Source organism: Haemaphysalis longicornis, unplaced genomic scaffold (genome assembly GCF_048455015.1).
Source record: "Haemaphysalis longicornis isolate Haplotype H1 unplaced genomic scaffold, Haemaphysalis longicornis Haplotype H1 scaffold_4, whole genome shotgun sequence".
Taxonomy (NCBI): Eukaryota; Metazoa; Arthropoda; class Arachnida; order Ixodida; family Ixodidae; genus Haemaphysalis; species Haemaphysalis longicornis.
This window is the reverse complement of record NW_027526361.1, coordinates 98156696-98174906: the sequence shown is the minus strand read 5'-3', so window position 1 is coordinate 98174906 and position 18211 is coordinate 98156696. Positions and strand designations below refer to the sequence as shown.

Here is an 18211-nt window from a genome sequence, read left to right as displayed (position 1 = left end):
CCACACCCGCTCTCCCTAGGGCGCAGCCTCAAATCTGCACCCGGCTTCAGTGATATCAATGAACCGTGATCAGTGTCAGCCGGTACCACTATCGAGTGCCACTCACCACTCACTAGTGGTGAGTGGCGCTCACACTCGTGAGTGGTGAGTGGTGAGCGGGGCTCAAAGTGAATAGCGCTCACACTAACTCGTGAGCGCACTCACGAGTGAGTGAGTAGGGTTCACGTGAGCGGCGCTCACCGCGCACTCGCAAGCCTAAAACGATGGTGAGTCTAACTTCCCACTCACTCGCGAGTGGTGAGTGGGTGGTGTGTGTGTGCACTCGTGAGTGAGCTTGCCGACCTTTGAAAACCAGACAGACTGAGGCTCGCGGAGCTTCGACAGACCGCGCTCGTTTTGTCATTTTTTGGTTATATTACCTATCGGCACTATTTCCTTCGACGCCGTGTTCCACGTGCGCACGTGTAGTGTAGGGGCCATCCGCTGCTCACAGCGCCTGTTTTTTCGCCTCATGGTGCACGCAATGCTTTCTCCTTCGTAATAACGTTATGATGTCTTTTTTGGTGACGTAAACAGCCATGACGCCTGTAAAAACGAGCACACTTGAACAGCTGTGGGTGCGGAACCGTTGACAAAGTTATCTTCAGATTTCGGTGTTTCACATGCATGGGATGCTCCCGGAAGCGCCGTAAGACAACGGATTAACGTAACCACGCGGGAATCTTAAACGTGCGCCGATATTTCGACGGGCGGAAGTTTCCGTTTGCCGCCTCCATTCGAAAAACGGCCGCCAAGGCCAGGATAGCACCCGCGTCCTCGCACTCAGCAGCACAACAGCGCCTTAGCCATCGCGGAGGATCATCCTTGCTCCAGTGGTTGTAGAAAGACTGCAACGAGCTTAAAGTTCTTACAAATGCAGCGCGTTTGGAGCTAATGAAATACCAGAAGCAGACAAAGACCACGGCGTGAAGAAGACGGAACCAAGAGAAGGCACGAATACGGGCACACAAAAAAGGTACGCTGACTACACAACTCGTTATTTTGCCAGGCAATGAACAAAACCCAGACATAAACCAGAAATATGAAAAGAAGGAATCTTTAATTAAAGTGCAAAAACTCCACAAACGAAGCAAGCGTGCTGCAGTTTTTAAATGTCGAAATCAACCAACTATATGGCTGGTGCCGAAGGGAATTTGCACCGAAAGCAGCTTGGATACTGAATCGTATCCTGGGCCGAAATACGACCAAAATTGGAATGGGATATACGGTCGAAAGTGGAAAAGTCTGGCGCATGCATAGCGCAATGGTTCTAGAACGGAGTCCACGACAGTTAAGGGGGTAGGGAGGGGGATCAGGAGGGGGCAAGTCTTTTTCGCTTCACTGCACAACACGCCTTTGTAAGGTAGCTTTTCGCAGAGCGCTTAAGCTTTGCAGCAAAACAAAACCTATCTGAGAACGCAAAGAGTGCCCGTATGGCGCCTTCCGAGCGCACACCGCAATACGGTGGGAAGCACTTGACGCATAAAGCTCCGCCAAGAGTTTTTTGGAGCCGTTACCTGGTGCCACGTGCATCCAGTAACCTCCAGTATTACGGTATTACCGACTGCTGGAAAACACGTCGATGTATCACCGCAAACGCGACTAGCCGTCGATAGAGCAGTGTCGCCATCTAGTACCGTGCTTGCATGCCAGTGCGTGCGGCGGCTTCAGGGAGTGTGTAGAGAGGGCGCTCCAGCTTGGAAAACGTTTTTTGGCGGCTTCTCCGACTGCCATCGCTGTCGTCGTGAGATGAAGACAGGAATATCAATCACGGTGCACCAGTGATTAGGCGCACTGGTCTGTCACACGTCTTCAGTGCCTCAGTTTCGCATACTTTGAGAAAACGAGAGAGAGAGAGAGAGAGCTTTAATGAGTACTGAAGTGGTTAGCTCCACAAAAGGCGGGGCTTGCTACTTCATACAGGGATGAATAAATTGAAGGAAAAAAAAAGAAAAGAAGAGGGGAAGAAGGAGTTAGAAACAATGAATAAAACAATTAAACAAGTAAAAAATAAAACAAAGGAGGAGCATGGGAAGAAAATTCAACGTCAGGAGTAAAGGTGTCAGAACCTCAACTTCTGAACTTAGGGCTCTCAGATCTGTGCCTCCATTTTGATACATCACTCGCCTCGTAGAGTCGTAGTCGAAAGCTGCATTTTGCCCTTGTCGGGAACCTACTGGTGAGTAAATCTGAAGAAAATCAGGTAAGTGTTAACTAATGCGTAATCATTCTTAGGCCGCTTGCCTTCATTGTGGGTTACTTACAACCAGATTCGACGATGAACAGCCAAATACGCGTGGTTATTGCATTTTTTAAGTTCTCTTTTGTTTCTCTTCGCGTATGATGTACATGAATTTACGCCATTATTGGCGGTGAGCGCGACCACCGGCGGCGCTGCGAAGCGCGTCTCCATTTGTCGTCTGCTTCACCCAGGCTCGCTCTCCCTGGTGTTTCCTTGCGCTCGATTGACTTTTGATGCTTGTCCGCCCCAGCTTTATCTAATGATTTATCATAACCAAAGACTTAAAATCACTTACAAAAGCTCAAACCGTGATTTAAAGTACAATTTTTGATACCGCTACGGAAGAAACATTGCAGGTGCCCCAGCTTTATCCAGCTAATGATTTATCATAACCAAATACTTAAAATCACTTAGAAAAGCTCAAACCGTGATTTAAAGTACAATTTTTGATACCGCTACGGAAGAAACATTTCAGGTGCCGCTCCATTGCTTGACAAGCCGGTCCTGTGCGGAGCGCGAAGAGTCGGAGCTAGGTGTCAGCTTCTGTATTCAGCAATCTTTAGAACAAAGAGAATAAATAGCCAGCTACTAATAACCAACAACAGAGAAAATGCAAAACCAAAACAAATTTCAGGCATTGGGGCTGTCGGCTTTGGCAGGAGGCACAACGATTCCCGGTAATCGTATGAAAGGTAAAACGTTATTTACGACTTTGCCAAACGCTATAAATTATTGAATCACATCACTTAGCGTTGTTATGGCACGAAAGTATGCCGACATGCCCTTTGGGGCGCAAAAATGTAGGTCGAGTTCTGAATAACCTACTGTGTGTATAGGCGCGTGCTTATTTTATACCAAACTTCTAACCAATATAGAGGCTTATTGAGCAAAACGAGTCACGTGTACGGTAAAAATGCAGTAACACTATCTTTGTTCAGACCTGAGGAATATTTCGGCACATTTACCACAATCATATCTTTCCAATATTCATATATGAGTTATATGAGGCTCAAGAGGAGGGGGAGGAGAAGGAGGAAACTATTTAACAGTGAAATCGAGCTGGTTAGTGGGCGGGGTCCTCAGTCCAGGACAAGAGAGTAAGATTAATTTTCTTCAATTCATAGACCGCCATTCCGAGTAGGCCAGGATTTGTTCTTTACGCCTGAAAGGGTTGGAAAGCAACAAAACGCTGCTTTTTCATTGCGTTCGTTAGCGAGTATATCAAGCCTTCAACCCCGTAATCGTGTCATAAGTGTTCGGGCTGAGAGTCAGTTCGCTTTGATAACGATGGTTACGATAGAAATTCGGAGCACAAAAGCCGCCTTCGAATACCCTGGACAACGTTGTCCGAGCTGTTTCGCGGTAGCGTAGCACAAACCTTTTCATTGCATTTGCATGTGAATAAACAACGAACGCTGCGAATATGCACCTTCTTGCACGCAGCCATAACGAAAGGCAATTAGTGAAGAAGGTACTGTATGCCTTACAGCCTGAAAAAGATATACACATGAGCTTTGTGAGCCTTCCAAACTTCCCCAAATCTCCTGATAAGACTTTTGTGACGGTGCAGAAAAATTAATGCTTTGGGCACAGAAAAACAAACAAAAAAAAATCTTCATCTGATACAAGTGAACTACGACTAAGATTTAGGAGACAGCCGTTTTATTTCTTGCTGTTCGATGCGCGTGTAGGGGCGCGCTGTTTCGTGCGCAGCATTTGACTTTTGAGTCTTCATAAGAGCATCTCAAAAATACTTTTAAAAAGCCGACGCGTTTTGAATACTTTCAACTTTGAACACGCACTCATACACACGCAAGTAGTGCCTAGAAGTGAGGTATGTGTGATCCCTGTAATCATTGGTATTCCAGCGCATGTGCAACTATTCAAAGATAAATATACAAATATAAAAAATGGTCGCCACCACGCCCTGCGAAAGTGCATGGCCAGCGAAGCTGTTGTACAAATGCTGATTGGGGAGAGCATGAAATGTTTATCGTCGTCTCGGCGGGCTCGTCGCTTGCGCACGGCTTCTCTGGCGGCCATTTCTGGGTCCTGCCTAGCCTGACGAATGCGCTCGGCGTCTTGGGCAAGAGCTGCTCTATTTAGTGACACTAGTCCAGCCTAGCCTTCAAACACACTCTGCAAACATACTCTTTACCAGGCACACATGGGGGTGGGGAGCATTGTTCTCAGGAGCCAATTGTCATCTATAATGTGGTTCCGACGCTCGTTTTGTGGTTTTTTTAACGAATGCTAAGCTCTATGTTGTATGCCTGATTAGCACGACGCGTGTGCTCGGCGTCTTAGGCGAGAGCTGCTAGGTCCTGCCTGCATTTGTTTGTTTTTATACACAAAATTTTCCGAGCAACTACAAGCTAACAGCTTCACTGTGACTTTGTATAGTTGTCTGAAAGCGGAATGATCTAAACGACTTGCTTGGGGGACCAGCAGCGCTAAAAGAACGTATTTACAGTCGCGCTCACTATGACCTACACCGCTCATTAGTATTCAGACGATTATATCGTCAAAACAATGACTATGGGCATATACGTTAGGATAAGGCTCGATTCATTAGGACGTTGTTCTCCTAATGCGCACTTGGTCTTTAACCCCGGGTGCCAGACAAAGGTCATATAAAGCTGTGAATACTAATGAGCGGTGTAGGTCATAGTGAGCGCGACTGTACATACACGGGAGACGAGACAATGAAAAGAGCGAATAAATAAAAGAAATGGGCGAAAGGGTGGATTTGATCATTTTTGATTCTGAAGTGACAGCATGGAAGTAAATCGTAGATCACGGAGACAGCGATGAAAAAAGCGGACAGTTATGCTAAACAAACTCACAGACTTTTTTGCTAAACAAACTGATTAAATCATGAAATATATCCAGGTAATCAAACAAGAATAATAATAGTCATAATAATAATAGTAATAACACAATACAATTTTATTGCCATTTTTGAATGAAGCAATATTCGGGCCTTTCAAAATCACCAACAGGCTTGAGTGACTGTAGGCACTGCAAATCAGTGAGCGGAACGACAATGGCACAACGCCAACGTGGGAAAGGCAATGTCACTGATAACTAAAGTTACGAAAAACAAAGCAGTAGTTGAAAAATAAATCAAAATAGTTTTATTTATTTATTTATTTATTTCACAATACTGCAGGCCAATGTGCTGGCCCAAGCAGGAGTGGATACATCAAAACATAATTGTAGAAAACAACAGACAACAATACAAAAGAAACAAAAGTTTAAGAAAGAAGGTGACGCTCAAGGTCCCCAAGAATCCTATTAGAATGAAAGATGTCACACGGCAAACAATTCCAGTCATCGACAGTTCTAGGAAAAAAACTATATTTAAAAGCATTTGATCGGGCAAAAATTGGGGTTAGAGCATGTTCATGACCATGACGAGTACGTCGTACTGATAGCGGTTTAACACAGTCAGGGAGATCAATTTTAACAATACCACACAAACAATTGTAAAGAAAGGAAAGACGACTGAACTTTCTCCGAGCTTCTAAAGTAGAAATGTCGTTTAATTGCATTAAGGTGGTCTGGGAATCAAACCTACGATATTTGCCAAAAATAAACCTTACAGCCTTTCTGTTAATACGTTCAAGATTCATAATATCTTTCTTGGTATGCGGATCCCAGATAATGGAAGCATACTCAAGCTTAGAACGAACACAGGCATTATAGGCTAGAATTTTAGTACGCGAGGGTGCAGATGCTAGTTTTCTTTTTAGAAACCATAGCTTACGTAATGCAGAAGTGGTAATGTCAGTTATGTGGGTCGACCAAGTTAATTTGCTTGTGAGAGTGACCCCCAAGTACTTATATTTGTCTACATTATTTATGTTAGTGCCTCTTAGAGTATAGTGGAATTGACTAGGACTTAGCTTCCTGGTGATGCGCAGAAGCACAGTTTTTTTAGTGTTTAACTGCATGCCCCCGTTCTGACACCAGTTATCGATAGCGATAAGTGCATCTTGTAGAGCCACATGATCACACGGTGAGGAAATTTGCTTAAAAATGACGCAATCATCCGCGAACAAACGCACAGACACATTTTCAGGAATAACAGAAGCTAAATCATTAACATAAATTAAAAACAAAAGTGGCCCTAGCACACTTCCCTGTGGGACTCCAGAGGACACACGAAGAACAGTCGATGAAAAATTATTAATCACTACATACTGACGTCTATCTTGAAGATAAGCCTGAATCCACTGAACAATTTTTGTAAATAATCCTACACGCTGTAATTTGTGTAACAACTTCCCGTGTGGCACTTTATCAAAGGCTTTACAAAGATCTAAAAACAGTACATCAGTTTGCCCAGAAACATCAAGCACACGTGAAAATTCATGGACAGTTGTAACTAACTGTGAACAGTAGATAACCCCCTTCTGAAGCCATGCTGATGCTTTGATAGTGCATTGTGTTCACTGAGAAATTCATAGACGTAATTAGCAATAACGTGCTCAAGAAGCTTGCAACAACTGCTTGTAATAGAAATGGGGCGGTAATTCTCAAACGATAAAGGGTCACCTTTTTTATGAATTGGTTTCACACGTGCTATACCCCAATCAGCCGGTATTTCCCCCGTAGCAATTGAAAGATTAAAAAGTCCAGTTAGGAATTCCGATAAGTATTCAGCGTAGCGGTTAAAAAAAAGCATTAGGAATGCCGTCAGGCCCCGGAGGTTTTTTGGGATCAAGTTGTAATAGCATGTGCAATACGCCTTCTTGCGTCACTAATAGTTCATTGTCTGAGTCAACGAATGAATTCTCAAGTTCATAATCATCGGTTTGAGAAAAAACGCTCTGGAAGTATGCATTAAAATGTTCAGCAATAGTAGGAGCGTCCGTTATTATTACACCATTAACCTTCATTTTACTAATCCCTGTCTTAGACTCGCTTAAATACCTCCAAAATTTTTGAGGGCTATTCTGAAGAAATTCAGTCAGCGTATTACTATAAAAAGTGTTTCTTGCTTGTGCCAAGCTTGTTTGTAGTTTGTCTTTCAGTACGTTAACCTGGGGTGTCATTGGTACATGCTTCTTGCGAAGCCTTTTAATTTTACGCTTCATGTGGATTATTTCCCGGCTAATCCAAGGGTTTGCACGAGTTTGCAGGAGTTCACAGTTGAATGGTCATTATTCACAAAATATTTACTCTTCTGACCTCTTAATTGGAAGCATAAATTTCATCCGTAAGTAGAGTAAATATCTGTGGAATATATACACATCGGCTTTCCTTGGCGCATCTTGAACTACGAGGTACTCCGTAAGATGCGAGAAGCAGCATAGCCCAATTTAAATTCCGAATTTAAGAAATAGCCATGAACAACCGTTCGAATGAAGGAAGTGAAGAATTTACGGAAGCGGAGGCACAAAATTATGACATAGCTTGTGCGCCTATTAGGAGTGCAAGCAGGGCTTTTTAACGTACTGTTAATGACGCTATTAATACAGTATTACCAGAGACTCCTGTGAAAGGCGAATACAGAAACAAAGTAAACACCTGGGCGATAAATTTGAGTCATCTGGGGGTCTTTAACATGCGCTGAAAACTTGACACACTGGCGTTTTCGCTTTTCGCCTCCGCCTGAAAAGCACCCACCGCGGCCGGTATCGAACCCGAGTCGTTGGGCTCAACAGCACAACGACTTAGTCACTGAGCCATCGCGGGGGTGTAGGCGAATACAGTGATGCCAGCCGAAGCATGCAATGCTCGACAACATGCAATAAAGTTTTTTTTGTTTTTTTTTTACAGCTGGAGAAAAGATTGGGCTTTAAATAGCAGCCACGCAGTGCGCGGATACCTTCCGCAAATATACGCCAAATGGCTGTCCCAACAGAAATTATTCCAAAAAATGCCCTTAGGTATTTTATCGTGTTAATGAGCTCCACTGGTGGACAGGAACTCGGATGAAGGTTATTATTATGCAAGGAAATGATGCATCCATTCGTGTTATCTTTACGTGATTCTTAAAACATACTTCTTTTGTGCATTGGTCGAAAGGTAATTTTCGGAAATCATGTCGTTGCTCTGAAAAGTTCCTTAACAATAACTTAACAGCCTTTTTTGTAAGAAAAGCGTCCCGTTGTAGTCTGTCATCAGCATACTGAAACACAACGTAAGTGGAGAGGAACAACTCGAAATGTACTGTAAAGATATTGAAAAGCTAAGGAGATAAAGTAAAACATTGAGGCACTTTGGCTGTTAGAAAAAAAATTGTTACTAGAATTCATCTGATTAGCATTGGGTACTGCTTAAGAACGACCATTAATAATTTGTGAGAAATATTTAATGAGGCTTCTTGAAAACGAACTAGCGAAATCGAAAATGTGTATTTATACAGTGCCACACACACACACAAAACAAAAAAAAACTAAAAAAAAACAAACTGACACCCTCAAAAATGTCTTTCCCAATAAATTAACATTTTTCCTCCTCTCCCCCACTAAAAAAAATGTTCAAAAAGCACTAATATAAAGAACACCAAAAGCACCCTTTCCTTGCACGAATTTGCATAATAGGCGAATTCGTTAAGACATTTAATCGTTATAATGGTGTAAGTGAGGATTGGCAGAAGGAAACTCCCCACGATAGTAAGAACAAAAATAATAGAAATAAACTAAATATCTTATAAACCACCCTCAAATGACAAATAAAAAATAAAATGCCCCCAAAAGCAAACTGAAAGAAGAAATAAAATGGCGAAAGCGCAGCAATCGTACATGTAATGCCCTGTACTTTGCACTAGAATGTGTATGTGGCGACATTACGCAGTTATTAAAATAATGAATGAACAGACCAAAATAACGCAGCGACTGTTTCGATAACCTGATGTAATTGAAAAAACCAATAGAAAAAAATTAAATTTCAGGAGTAAGATAAAGAAAAAATTAACGGATACATCTAAAACGCTATATAAAACAGTTCCTATGATTTGAAGAGCAACGAAAAAGACGGACGGCGAACACGAAGTAGACCGGACGGGAGCTTACTTTAAACTAATTTTACTGCATTTGATATGACCTTATATTCCCGGCGATCCTGTATAAATTGAGAACGAAAAAAAGTGGGGACGGGGTTAACAAGGACACGGTTATGATGACGGGTTCGTACGAACAAAGTTAAAAATGATTGCAGCATTTCTTCCAGAAAGCCCATTTCGCTCGCGTATCGTGAAACTGAGGCATCGCTCCGCATGCTGCTCCTGATTCTTATGATATGGTACGCTCCAGCTAATTTTTGATATGGTACGCTAAAACAACTAGTCCAGCAGGTTCTACTGAATGAAACAATTCTGTGCAGTAAATTAAAAAAAAAGAACCTTGAAAGCTTTCAAGGCGTTGAAATGTAGTATGAATTAAGCAAGCTGCGGACAGGAGAGTGATAAGAATTTCGCATGGTGGCCAAGAACGGGCGACGCCATTTTGTTGAAATTCTGTGTTACACATAGTCCCAGGTGAAAATGATTTTTTTTCTAGTTGGATTATTGAACCAGAATTTTTTTCTAGCAAGAAATATTTCTAGCTAGAAAATAGGCGGAATTTTTCTAGCTTGAAAAGTTCCCAACTAGAAAAGTGAAGCTGGATTGGTGAAATTCCTAGCTTCCTTTCTAGCTAGAAATAGACGTTTTCTTGTTAGAACAAGCATGGAAACCAGTTGGAAAGCTAGCTGGAACACCCCAAATACCACCTTAACTTCCAGCTAGAAATTATTTTTCTAGCTAGAATTACCTGAATTTCTAGCTGGAATTTCGATATTTCTAGTAAGAAATTCCTTTTTTCCCAGCTGAAATCTGGCAATTTCTAGCTAGAAATTGTTGGCTTTCCAGCCTACCATAAAATCTTTGTAGCTAAATAAAACATAACAGCACAGCTTATTAAAGCCTATAGCTGCACAAAAACACAAAGGTCAGTGACTTGTTGTTTGATCCTTTATTTGTCCTTGTCACTCTGCCTCATTTTGCGTAGTTGGCTTGGTACTTTGTGCAAGGGCGCTTGAGGGTTCGGTGCTTGCAGTCGGGGTTGCAGCAGTCGGGGATGCAGCAGCTGGGGTTGCGACGCTTCTGGTGGCCGAGCAAAGCTGCAGCTTTTTCTTCACGTCCTGAATTTTGCTTGTCAGTATTCGTGGCACAGAGTTTTTCAGTACAGCCACGTCTTCGCTGTGCAGTGTTGCCCAGTGGTCAAGGCAGGCTGAAAAATATCAAATAGCAAAAACATTGTCATTAGGAACAAGATCACTAGGCACTGCATGCTTCTGTTTGAAAGTAAGGTACTGACCGTAGAGGACGTCAACCTTTGCTGGTGTGAGCTGCCTGAACGGCACACTCTCACTCCCACGCTTCTTGGGAGCGACCTTGCCACCAACACTTCGCTGGGCAAGGACATCAAGGCCCCAAATGACCTGCGCTGTGTCGCGCACCATAATTGTGCCCTTTTTGTTGGCGAAGATTTTGGCAGCTTGATCTTTTCCAATTAGAACGCCACCGCACAGGTGGAAATGAAAAAAATCACACGACATAAAATGACACATATAATGCATATCGACATATATAATGCATATCAACTAATGAGGAATATTACTGAAAACAACTTACACGCCCATCGCCTGTCTCGGAAAAGTCCCCAAACTCTTCTCCGGGTGTGGCAGCGTGAGGGGCAGGAACTGGAGGTGGCACCAGAGCTGCATCAAGGACAGAACAGAGCAACCAAGGCAGACTTTAGGAAAATGCCAAATACTCAATGCAAGTGCTTTGCAAAAGGGAAAACTACTGTAATGTACCTTTCAAGACCACGGCTGGCGGTGGGCTGGCTCGCAGTAAGCTGGGTGGCGGTGGGCTTGGTAGCGGTGGGCTGGGCGGCGGTGGGCTGGTCGGCGGTGGGCTGGTCGGCGGTGGGCTGGCTCGCAGCAGACTGGATCGCTGCGGGCGTTCTAAACCACACACAAAAAAATTGTACTCAGTGGTGTGGCACATTTGGGACTCAAAAAGCTTTAGATTTAATCATCAAATGAAAAGTAACCAGAAAACAATTGTGACAGCAACACCAAGAGCAAAGCTGGTCACCTCCTGTGTTCTGTACAAGACTGGTTCTGTGCCATAGCTCCGGAATCACATACATGCGCTATATGCATATGCTAGTCTAAGTAGGCTTGTATGCTTACCAGTCTGGCTCATGTCCTGCAACGTCATGTGGACTGGAAAAAAAGACAATTATTAGTTGGGATACAGGCATTATATTAAAGAGAAATGCCTTAAACGATGTACTTGACGTGAGCTTCTGCTCCAACTTCTTTTCGAGGAACTCTATGTGCCCCTGCAGCGTTGTGCTGAGTCGCTGCTCGCGGCGGAACTGTTGGCGCCAAAACTGGGCCTCTTGTTCCGCTCGTCTCAGTGCACTAGCTGACTCTGTGCTGTTGTCGGCATCGGAGTCGGACTCCACAATGAATGTCCTCTTCCGTTTCACCTGCAAATACAAATTGTGTGACTTTTACGACTAGGGGAAATGTGCAAATGAGCAATATATTAACACCATGGGCCACAAATGCCCCAGGCATAATTTCACCAATCAGTCTTTCACAAACATGAGTATAATACCCAACCTGACATCACAGCACCTTCTTGCCAAAGTTGGCATGGCTCCGGTATGGCACGGCTCTACTCTGGTCCCGCTCGCCGCCTTCTCCTCTGCCACCACTTGTGCAGCCATGCAGTGGATGCTCAGCCTAGGAAGTTCACAGTGCTTGTTAGGTTTACTTCTATTACGAAGATAATGGTAAAGATACCTGCGCAGTCTTTGACTGCTGGAGCGTGGCAACGGCGTGACTCATGTGCTGTTTCATGATGGCCTGGCACTGCAACTTCTTCGCAACAGCCTGGTTTTTCCTCTTTTTCTTTGATTCCTATAAAAAAACAGCTGTTGAAACAAAGGTGACAGAGCAATTGCGCAGCCTCACATTGTCCAGCAACATACAAGACAGCAAGAACAAAATAGACACATGAAAATGAAAACGGCCAACCTGGGTCAGGATTCTTTTGTGGTTGTGGAGGCTGGCTTCTTCTTCATCCAAAACTTCCATCCGATGAATGGGTGGGAGGATTATTCGCTTTTTCAGCCTCTTTTCGTCCATTTCTTCAACTGTCTCTGCAACACGGTTTTAAGGAATGCTTTAAAAGGCGACATCAACAAAACTAAGAAAGCCGCTGCAATTACTCATTTAAAACTGCAAAAGTGAGATTTCCACGCATCCTGCAAAAGATCGGCTAAGAAATTAATGATTTATATAATGTAGACATGCCGCATTCTGATTTCAAATGCCGCTTAATCATGTTATACACATAACCTGAGGCCGAATTCCGTAAAACGGCGGCCACCACATTGAAATTACGTTTTGCTAGCGTGAGAAACGTCTTTTCTTTGTTGGGGAGTCTTGAGGGAAGACGACAGCCAAAACAAATAGCGGAGCGGAGCTTCGCTTGCGGAGAAAAGCGAGTCGCGGCCCACGTTTTCAATTTGGTTCTTTCAGGATTAACGCAGGACTAACGAACAAAGAAAACTTTTCACGTCATCACTGCGTCATTTCAACGAGGCGGCCGCCATAACTTACAGAATTCGGTCCCTGAATAGATATGAAAATAACGTAAACGATCACCGATTGATTGAACTGAGAAAGCAAATTGAGAAAATTAAGGGCAGCTGACGCTATCTATGCAAGAGCGACCTGAAACGTGCTTCTGTACCCAAGCTCCCCATAATCCTCCGCTGAAAATGCGTGCAACTGCATTTATGCACGCGACGTGATTTCCGACTTGCAGCTATTTCTGCGGGAGAAATCCGTGTTTGGCGTAACAAAGAGGCTATGTCTAGCAGCGTCCACATTTCCGGGCAAGTTCACGAAGTCCAGAAACAATGACGCCAATGCGCTTTGCAATGCATGAATGAAGTGCTAGGAAAAACTAATTGAACTGATAAAACAAACGTAACTTACCGGCTAGCCTCAGTATCTGTACAATGAAGTAGCCGCTGTTGGTGTCATTCTTTTTGTCGTTCCAGTAGGCCGAATAAGTGGCCTTACTGTCAAAATCTGTGTCGTTTTTCGGGTGAAAGTCTTCTATATCATCAACAAGAATCACCTGCAGCGTGTTGTCCGCGAAATCCTCCACAAATCTCACAAGAGCGAACATGGTTGCAACATCAAAAGCTCACGCGCACTCTCTTGGGCAAAGCAGAGGCGAAGAGACGGATAGCACCTGGCCCGGGAACACGTTCTACCAGAGTGTGCAACGTAAAGGCGCGCCAAAATGTAGTCCGTTGCGGCCAAAAATTTGTGCTTGCCCATTAAGCACCGTTTGTGTGCAACATAAATTAAATAATTTTGATTTATAAAAAACATAGTGTGTCAAATGCTTTTTTTATGACCCAAGACCACATATTGAGTGCCCAACATTAGCTCCGCAGAAAAAGAAATAGCGCGGCTGTGTTTATACGCGGAATTCTTCATGTGGCTCCTCCTGGCTTCGCATAGCTTCAGCCATGGAGGAAAGAAAAGTTTTCAGCATTTCAGCTCGCAAAACAATACACCTTATCATTCGCTTTTTTTTTTACCACCGGTTAAACGCAAGGCTTTCATGACTGCCCGCAACAACGCGCGCATTAGCGTACCGATTGCCTTATACAGCTGAAGAGCGAATTTGGCGTAATCCCCGAAATGCGGCGCAGTCAAACAATACCAAGCCCAAACTTTCTTCTCTTTTTGACTGACACGGCAAGCATTGTGTATACATGCGGCGTCGGCTTGTTCGAACGTTCGAACTCTTCGCACGCGAGGAACAAAACTTCTTTGTTTGACATCTCTTCGCGTGAGCTGCGAGCGCAGAAGTTGGGGCATGCGATGGCTCCAGCGAAGAGGCGGAAAACGTATTTGGATCCCGGGTCAAGTGCATCTGTTCCGAAAGCAACAAAATGGACGCTGAAAAACGGGAATACTTCGTCAGCTTCTAGGCAACGTGTTGCCGTACCATCACAAGCCAGTTCGTCGACTTCGTCAAATGCACAGCAGCACCTCAGGAGTGCCGATAACGGTGACCAACATGGATTATTGCTCTCCAGCGTCTTCAGCGACGATGAAGAGGAGCTTGATGACAAAGTTGACAAGTATGAGGTCGACGAGTGCGAAGACGACGCGTTCGACGTTGACGCGTTCGACATTGATGATTTTGACGTTGACAATTTCGACGCTGACGAGATCGAAGGGGCTTTTGACGAGGGCTGTTTTGAGCCCAGTGCACCGCACCCGGAGCCCGCGGAACCAAGCCCTCAACCGAGCAGTTTTTTCGATACTGCCGAATTCGGCCTGCCTTTCGCAGACTCGGCAGAGCTTACGCGCGGGGATGCATACATGATGCTTCGAGATTTCGCACTAAAGTATGGGCTCTCGTGGAGTGCTATTGAAGCCCTGCAGAAGCTTTTTAACAACCTTTTAGGAAAAAAGGTGTTTCCAGAGAGCAAGTTTCTGTTCAAGAAACTCTGCGGCGTGGACCTGGCGGACATAAAATTCCATTTGTACTGTTTGGACTGCAAGACGCTTCTAGCAGTGACAACAGGAAGCCTACAGGAGCGCAAACAGCTAGAAGTAGAGTGTGATGTGTGCCGCAAATCCTACAAAGGGTGCTACCTTGTGCGGACGGGGAGCTTCTTTGTGAGCTTGCCTCTCGAAAAAAAGATTATTTCTGTCCTGTCGAGCAAAGCCGCAAGTTCTGCAGTCCTGTCAACCTTAAAAAGAGTTGCGGCCAATGCTGACCCTTCAGACATGAATGACATCACGGATGGCAAGCACTACAGCAACATGCGTAAGCAGAACAACATGGCAAGAGACGATCTCACGTTCACTGTGAATTCCGATGGTAGCCCAGTTTTTAAATCTGCTAAGTATAGCATTTGGCCTGTTCAGTTGACATTGAATGAGCTTCCACCTATTCTTCGTTCGATGAATGTGATGACACCTTTACTGTGGTATGGCAACGAGCACCCCAACATGATGCTGCTGCTGTAAGCTTTTGTAACCCAGCTGGAAGAACTCAATGAAAGGGGCATCACTTGGGAATCTGCAGATGGCACAGTCCACTCTAAGGTAACAGCTTTTCTATTTTACGTTCTAGTAATTTAACATTTTGTTGAACTGGAGTCAAATTTTACTGTGATATGTATACACATTACCAGATAAATTTATTTTGCAGGTGTTTTGTGTCTGCTGTTGTGCAGATGCACCCGCAAAAGCTGCCATGCAGCAGATGATGCAGTACAATAGCTACTATGGGTGCAGCTGGTGCTACCATCCAGGCACCAAAGTAGATGGTAAGTAGGCCTTCAAGCAGTAAGAGCTTTGTGGCTAAGACATTGTGAGCCCAAGGTCACAGGTGCGGTCTTGGCGGCGGCCGCCGCTTTTTAGATGATGGTAAAAAAGCTGCAAAACCTGCATGTTGACATTGCAGCACGGATTGAAAATTTCCATTTGGTCAAAATTTATCCGTAGCCCTTCACTACATAAACTCCCCCAAGAATTCTTTGAAGCACTAACAGACTGAGTGTGGCATCCAGCTGTACTACTTGTTTATTCAGGGGCTTATGTACCCGCCCTTTTTTTAGTTGCCTTTTCCCTTGCAGTATTTTTAAATAATTCCTACTACCACATAGTGAATGTGTGTATTGGGCATCAGGTCAAGTAACCAGAAACCTTTGGCCACTATTTCTCGTGTGGTTAGAAACCATGCATTGCCATTTAATGGCTTTGAAACATAAAATGCAGGCTTGTTACACCGTTATTCTAAATTTTTTGTAAGGCTTTGTTATCTCCAGCTCAGAATTTGCTCATGGTGCAAATAATTGCAGTAAAAAAATACTCGTTTCTTTTTTTTTTCTCTCACATTCCCTTTCTCAGATGTTGTAAAATACTGTGTCAGCACGCCATTTGCGGACAGGACGGATGAAGAGACCATATCCGACGTGAGATCTGTATGCCAGGATGACTCCTTGGCTTCTGTGCGTGGTGTGAAGGCAGTGTCACCATTTATTAATCTGCCGGGATTCAGTGCTATCTGGGCATGGTGCCCAGATTATATGCACTGCGTTCTGCTTGGAGTGACCCGACAGATAACTGATGTGTGGTTGACAGAGGCTGGAGAATTCTACGAAGGTACACGAACCTCTTTACTGGCACTTTTAAATGAGAGGCTGTGTTCCATCAGGATGCCACAGTGTGTGAACAGGCAGCCTAGATCCCTTCATGCAAGGGGTAACTGGAAGGCTTCTGAATGGCAGCATTGGCTGCTTCATTACAATGTACCGTGCATTAGTGGTATACTGGAGGATGAGTATGTGGAGCATTGGGGTCTTCTCGTTGCTGGAGTGTACCTTCTTCTGAAGGATTCCATCACTGACAGCGATGTCGAGCAGAGCAGCAAGCTCCTTGCACAATTTGTTGTACGTCTGCAGTTTCTCTATGAAGAAAACCACATGACCTACAATGTGCATCAGCTTTTGCACTTAGCGAAGTCAGCTCACCTTTTTGGGCCACTTTGGGCCCACTCATGTTTTTCATTCGAATCAAACATGGGTAGGTTACTCAAGCTCGTAACATCATCAAACGGCGTGGCACTTCAGATAGCCACACGTCTCCTGCTGCACAGCAGCTTTGTCTCTTTACGAGCTGTTGCAAGTGAGCATGCACTAGCACTCATCGGAATCGAAGAAACGGTCAACCATGACCAAGAGGAAATGATTCCTCTCGGAAAGCCTGGGGCTGTTGGAGAGAGCTCAGACTTTTCGGTGCCGCGACAGCAAGGAGATGAGCTTTTGGAATATGAAAGACTGAAGGTTGGCCGTATTATCATATGCTCCGAAAGATACAGCCGGCACTTACGAGTTGACTGTACAGCTGTACTTCTGAAAGATGGCACGCACGCGAAAGTAGAGAAGCTTTTGTCCTACAGAGAACCATCTGGCATACGAAAGTTTTTAATTTTGTCGAGCGTCTACTCCACGGAAGCTGTCATGCTATGTAAACACATCCAACTTGCACGGAAAAGGAGAGAGAAGAACTTGTACATTATAGATAAGTACATTCGCCCCTGTGCATATTTTTCATTTGCAGGCAAAATGTATTTTAGTGACCTGCCAAACAAGTATACATGGTCATAGGATGTCTCTACGGGCCTATAATAGAAGTGTAGGTTCTTGAAGGCACATTAAAAAAGGCATGTGGCATCATTATTCTGGATTGATTGATTGTAGGGTTTAACACGCCGACACAACGCAGGTGATGAGGCGCGCCGTAGTATCATTACAATGGAGCTTTCAACACTGTCGTGATGTCAGTTTCTTCAAGGGATATGTGTGTTTCTTTTATGCTGTAAAATTACTTTGAAATTCAGCTATTAGTTGTTGTGTAACCAGTTATATTGTTATTGTTGCACTGTAACTGCACTTTTTGGATTCTGTTTTGCTTTGTGTTCTTGGTTGCAAATGCCTTTGTATAACAAAACTTGTTGCTGAGCCAGCTGGTACATACTTTGTATGTACCCACTAACTAGTTTGCCTTTATATATGCTTTGGTTGACCCCCCCCCATTATGTAATACCCTTCAGGGGCCCTTCAGAATAACTAATGATGATGAACTACTGGTAATTGGTGCAAAATCGGGGTCAATCATTTATCAGCATTCTCGCTAGTGATGCTAATTCTTTCTATGAAGGTGTGATGGCCAGATGGTCCAATTGGCATATTCAGGTGACCAATCTTTTGCAGCCTTACGTAACTTCAGTCAGCAGTCCCATTGAGCACCGGTCATTTTTGTTCTAAATTTGAGTCGCAACTCAGATGGCAGAGAATCGAAATCTGGTTGAAC

General features: G+C 44.1%; 1 protein-coding gene across 1 annotated transcript; it reads right to left on the bottom strand.

The window, feature by feature from the left end:
• Nucleotides 1-10225: 10225 nt before the first annotated feature.
• LOC144180458 (uncharacterized) lies at nucleotides 10226-13745 on the bottom strand. The gene is made up of 9 exons (XM_077708798.1): nucleotides 13298-13745; nucleotides 12329-12453; nucleotides 12095-12211; nucleotides 11927-12034; nucleotides 11577-11775; nucleotides 11474-11506; nucleotides 11093-11242; nucleotides 10591-10993; nucleotides 10226-10503 (listed from the first exon to the last, which is right to left on the bottom strand). The coding sequence occupies exons 1-8, from the start codon at nucleotides 13491-13493 to the stop codon at nucleotides 10890-10892; spliced, it is 1032 nt and encodes a 343-aa protein (XP_077564924.1). The 5' UTR covers nucleotides 13494-13745; the 3' UTR covers nucleotides 10226-10503; nucleotides 10591-10889.
• Nucleotides 13746-18211: the final 4466 nt, after the last annotated feature.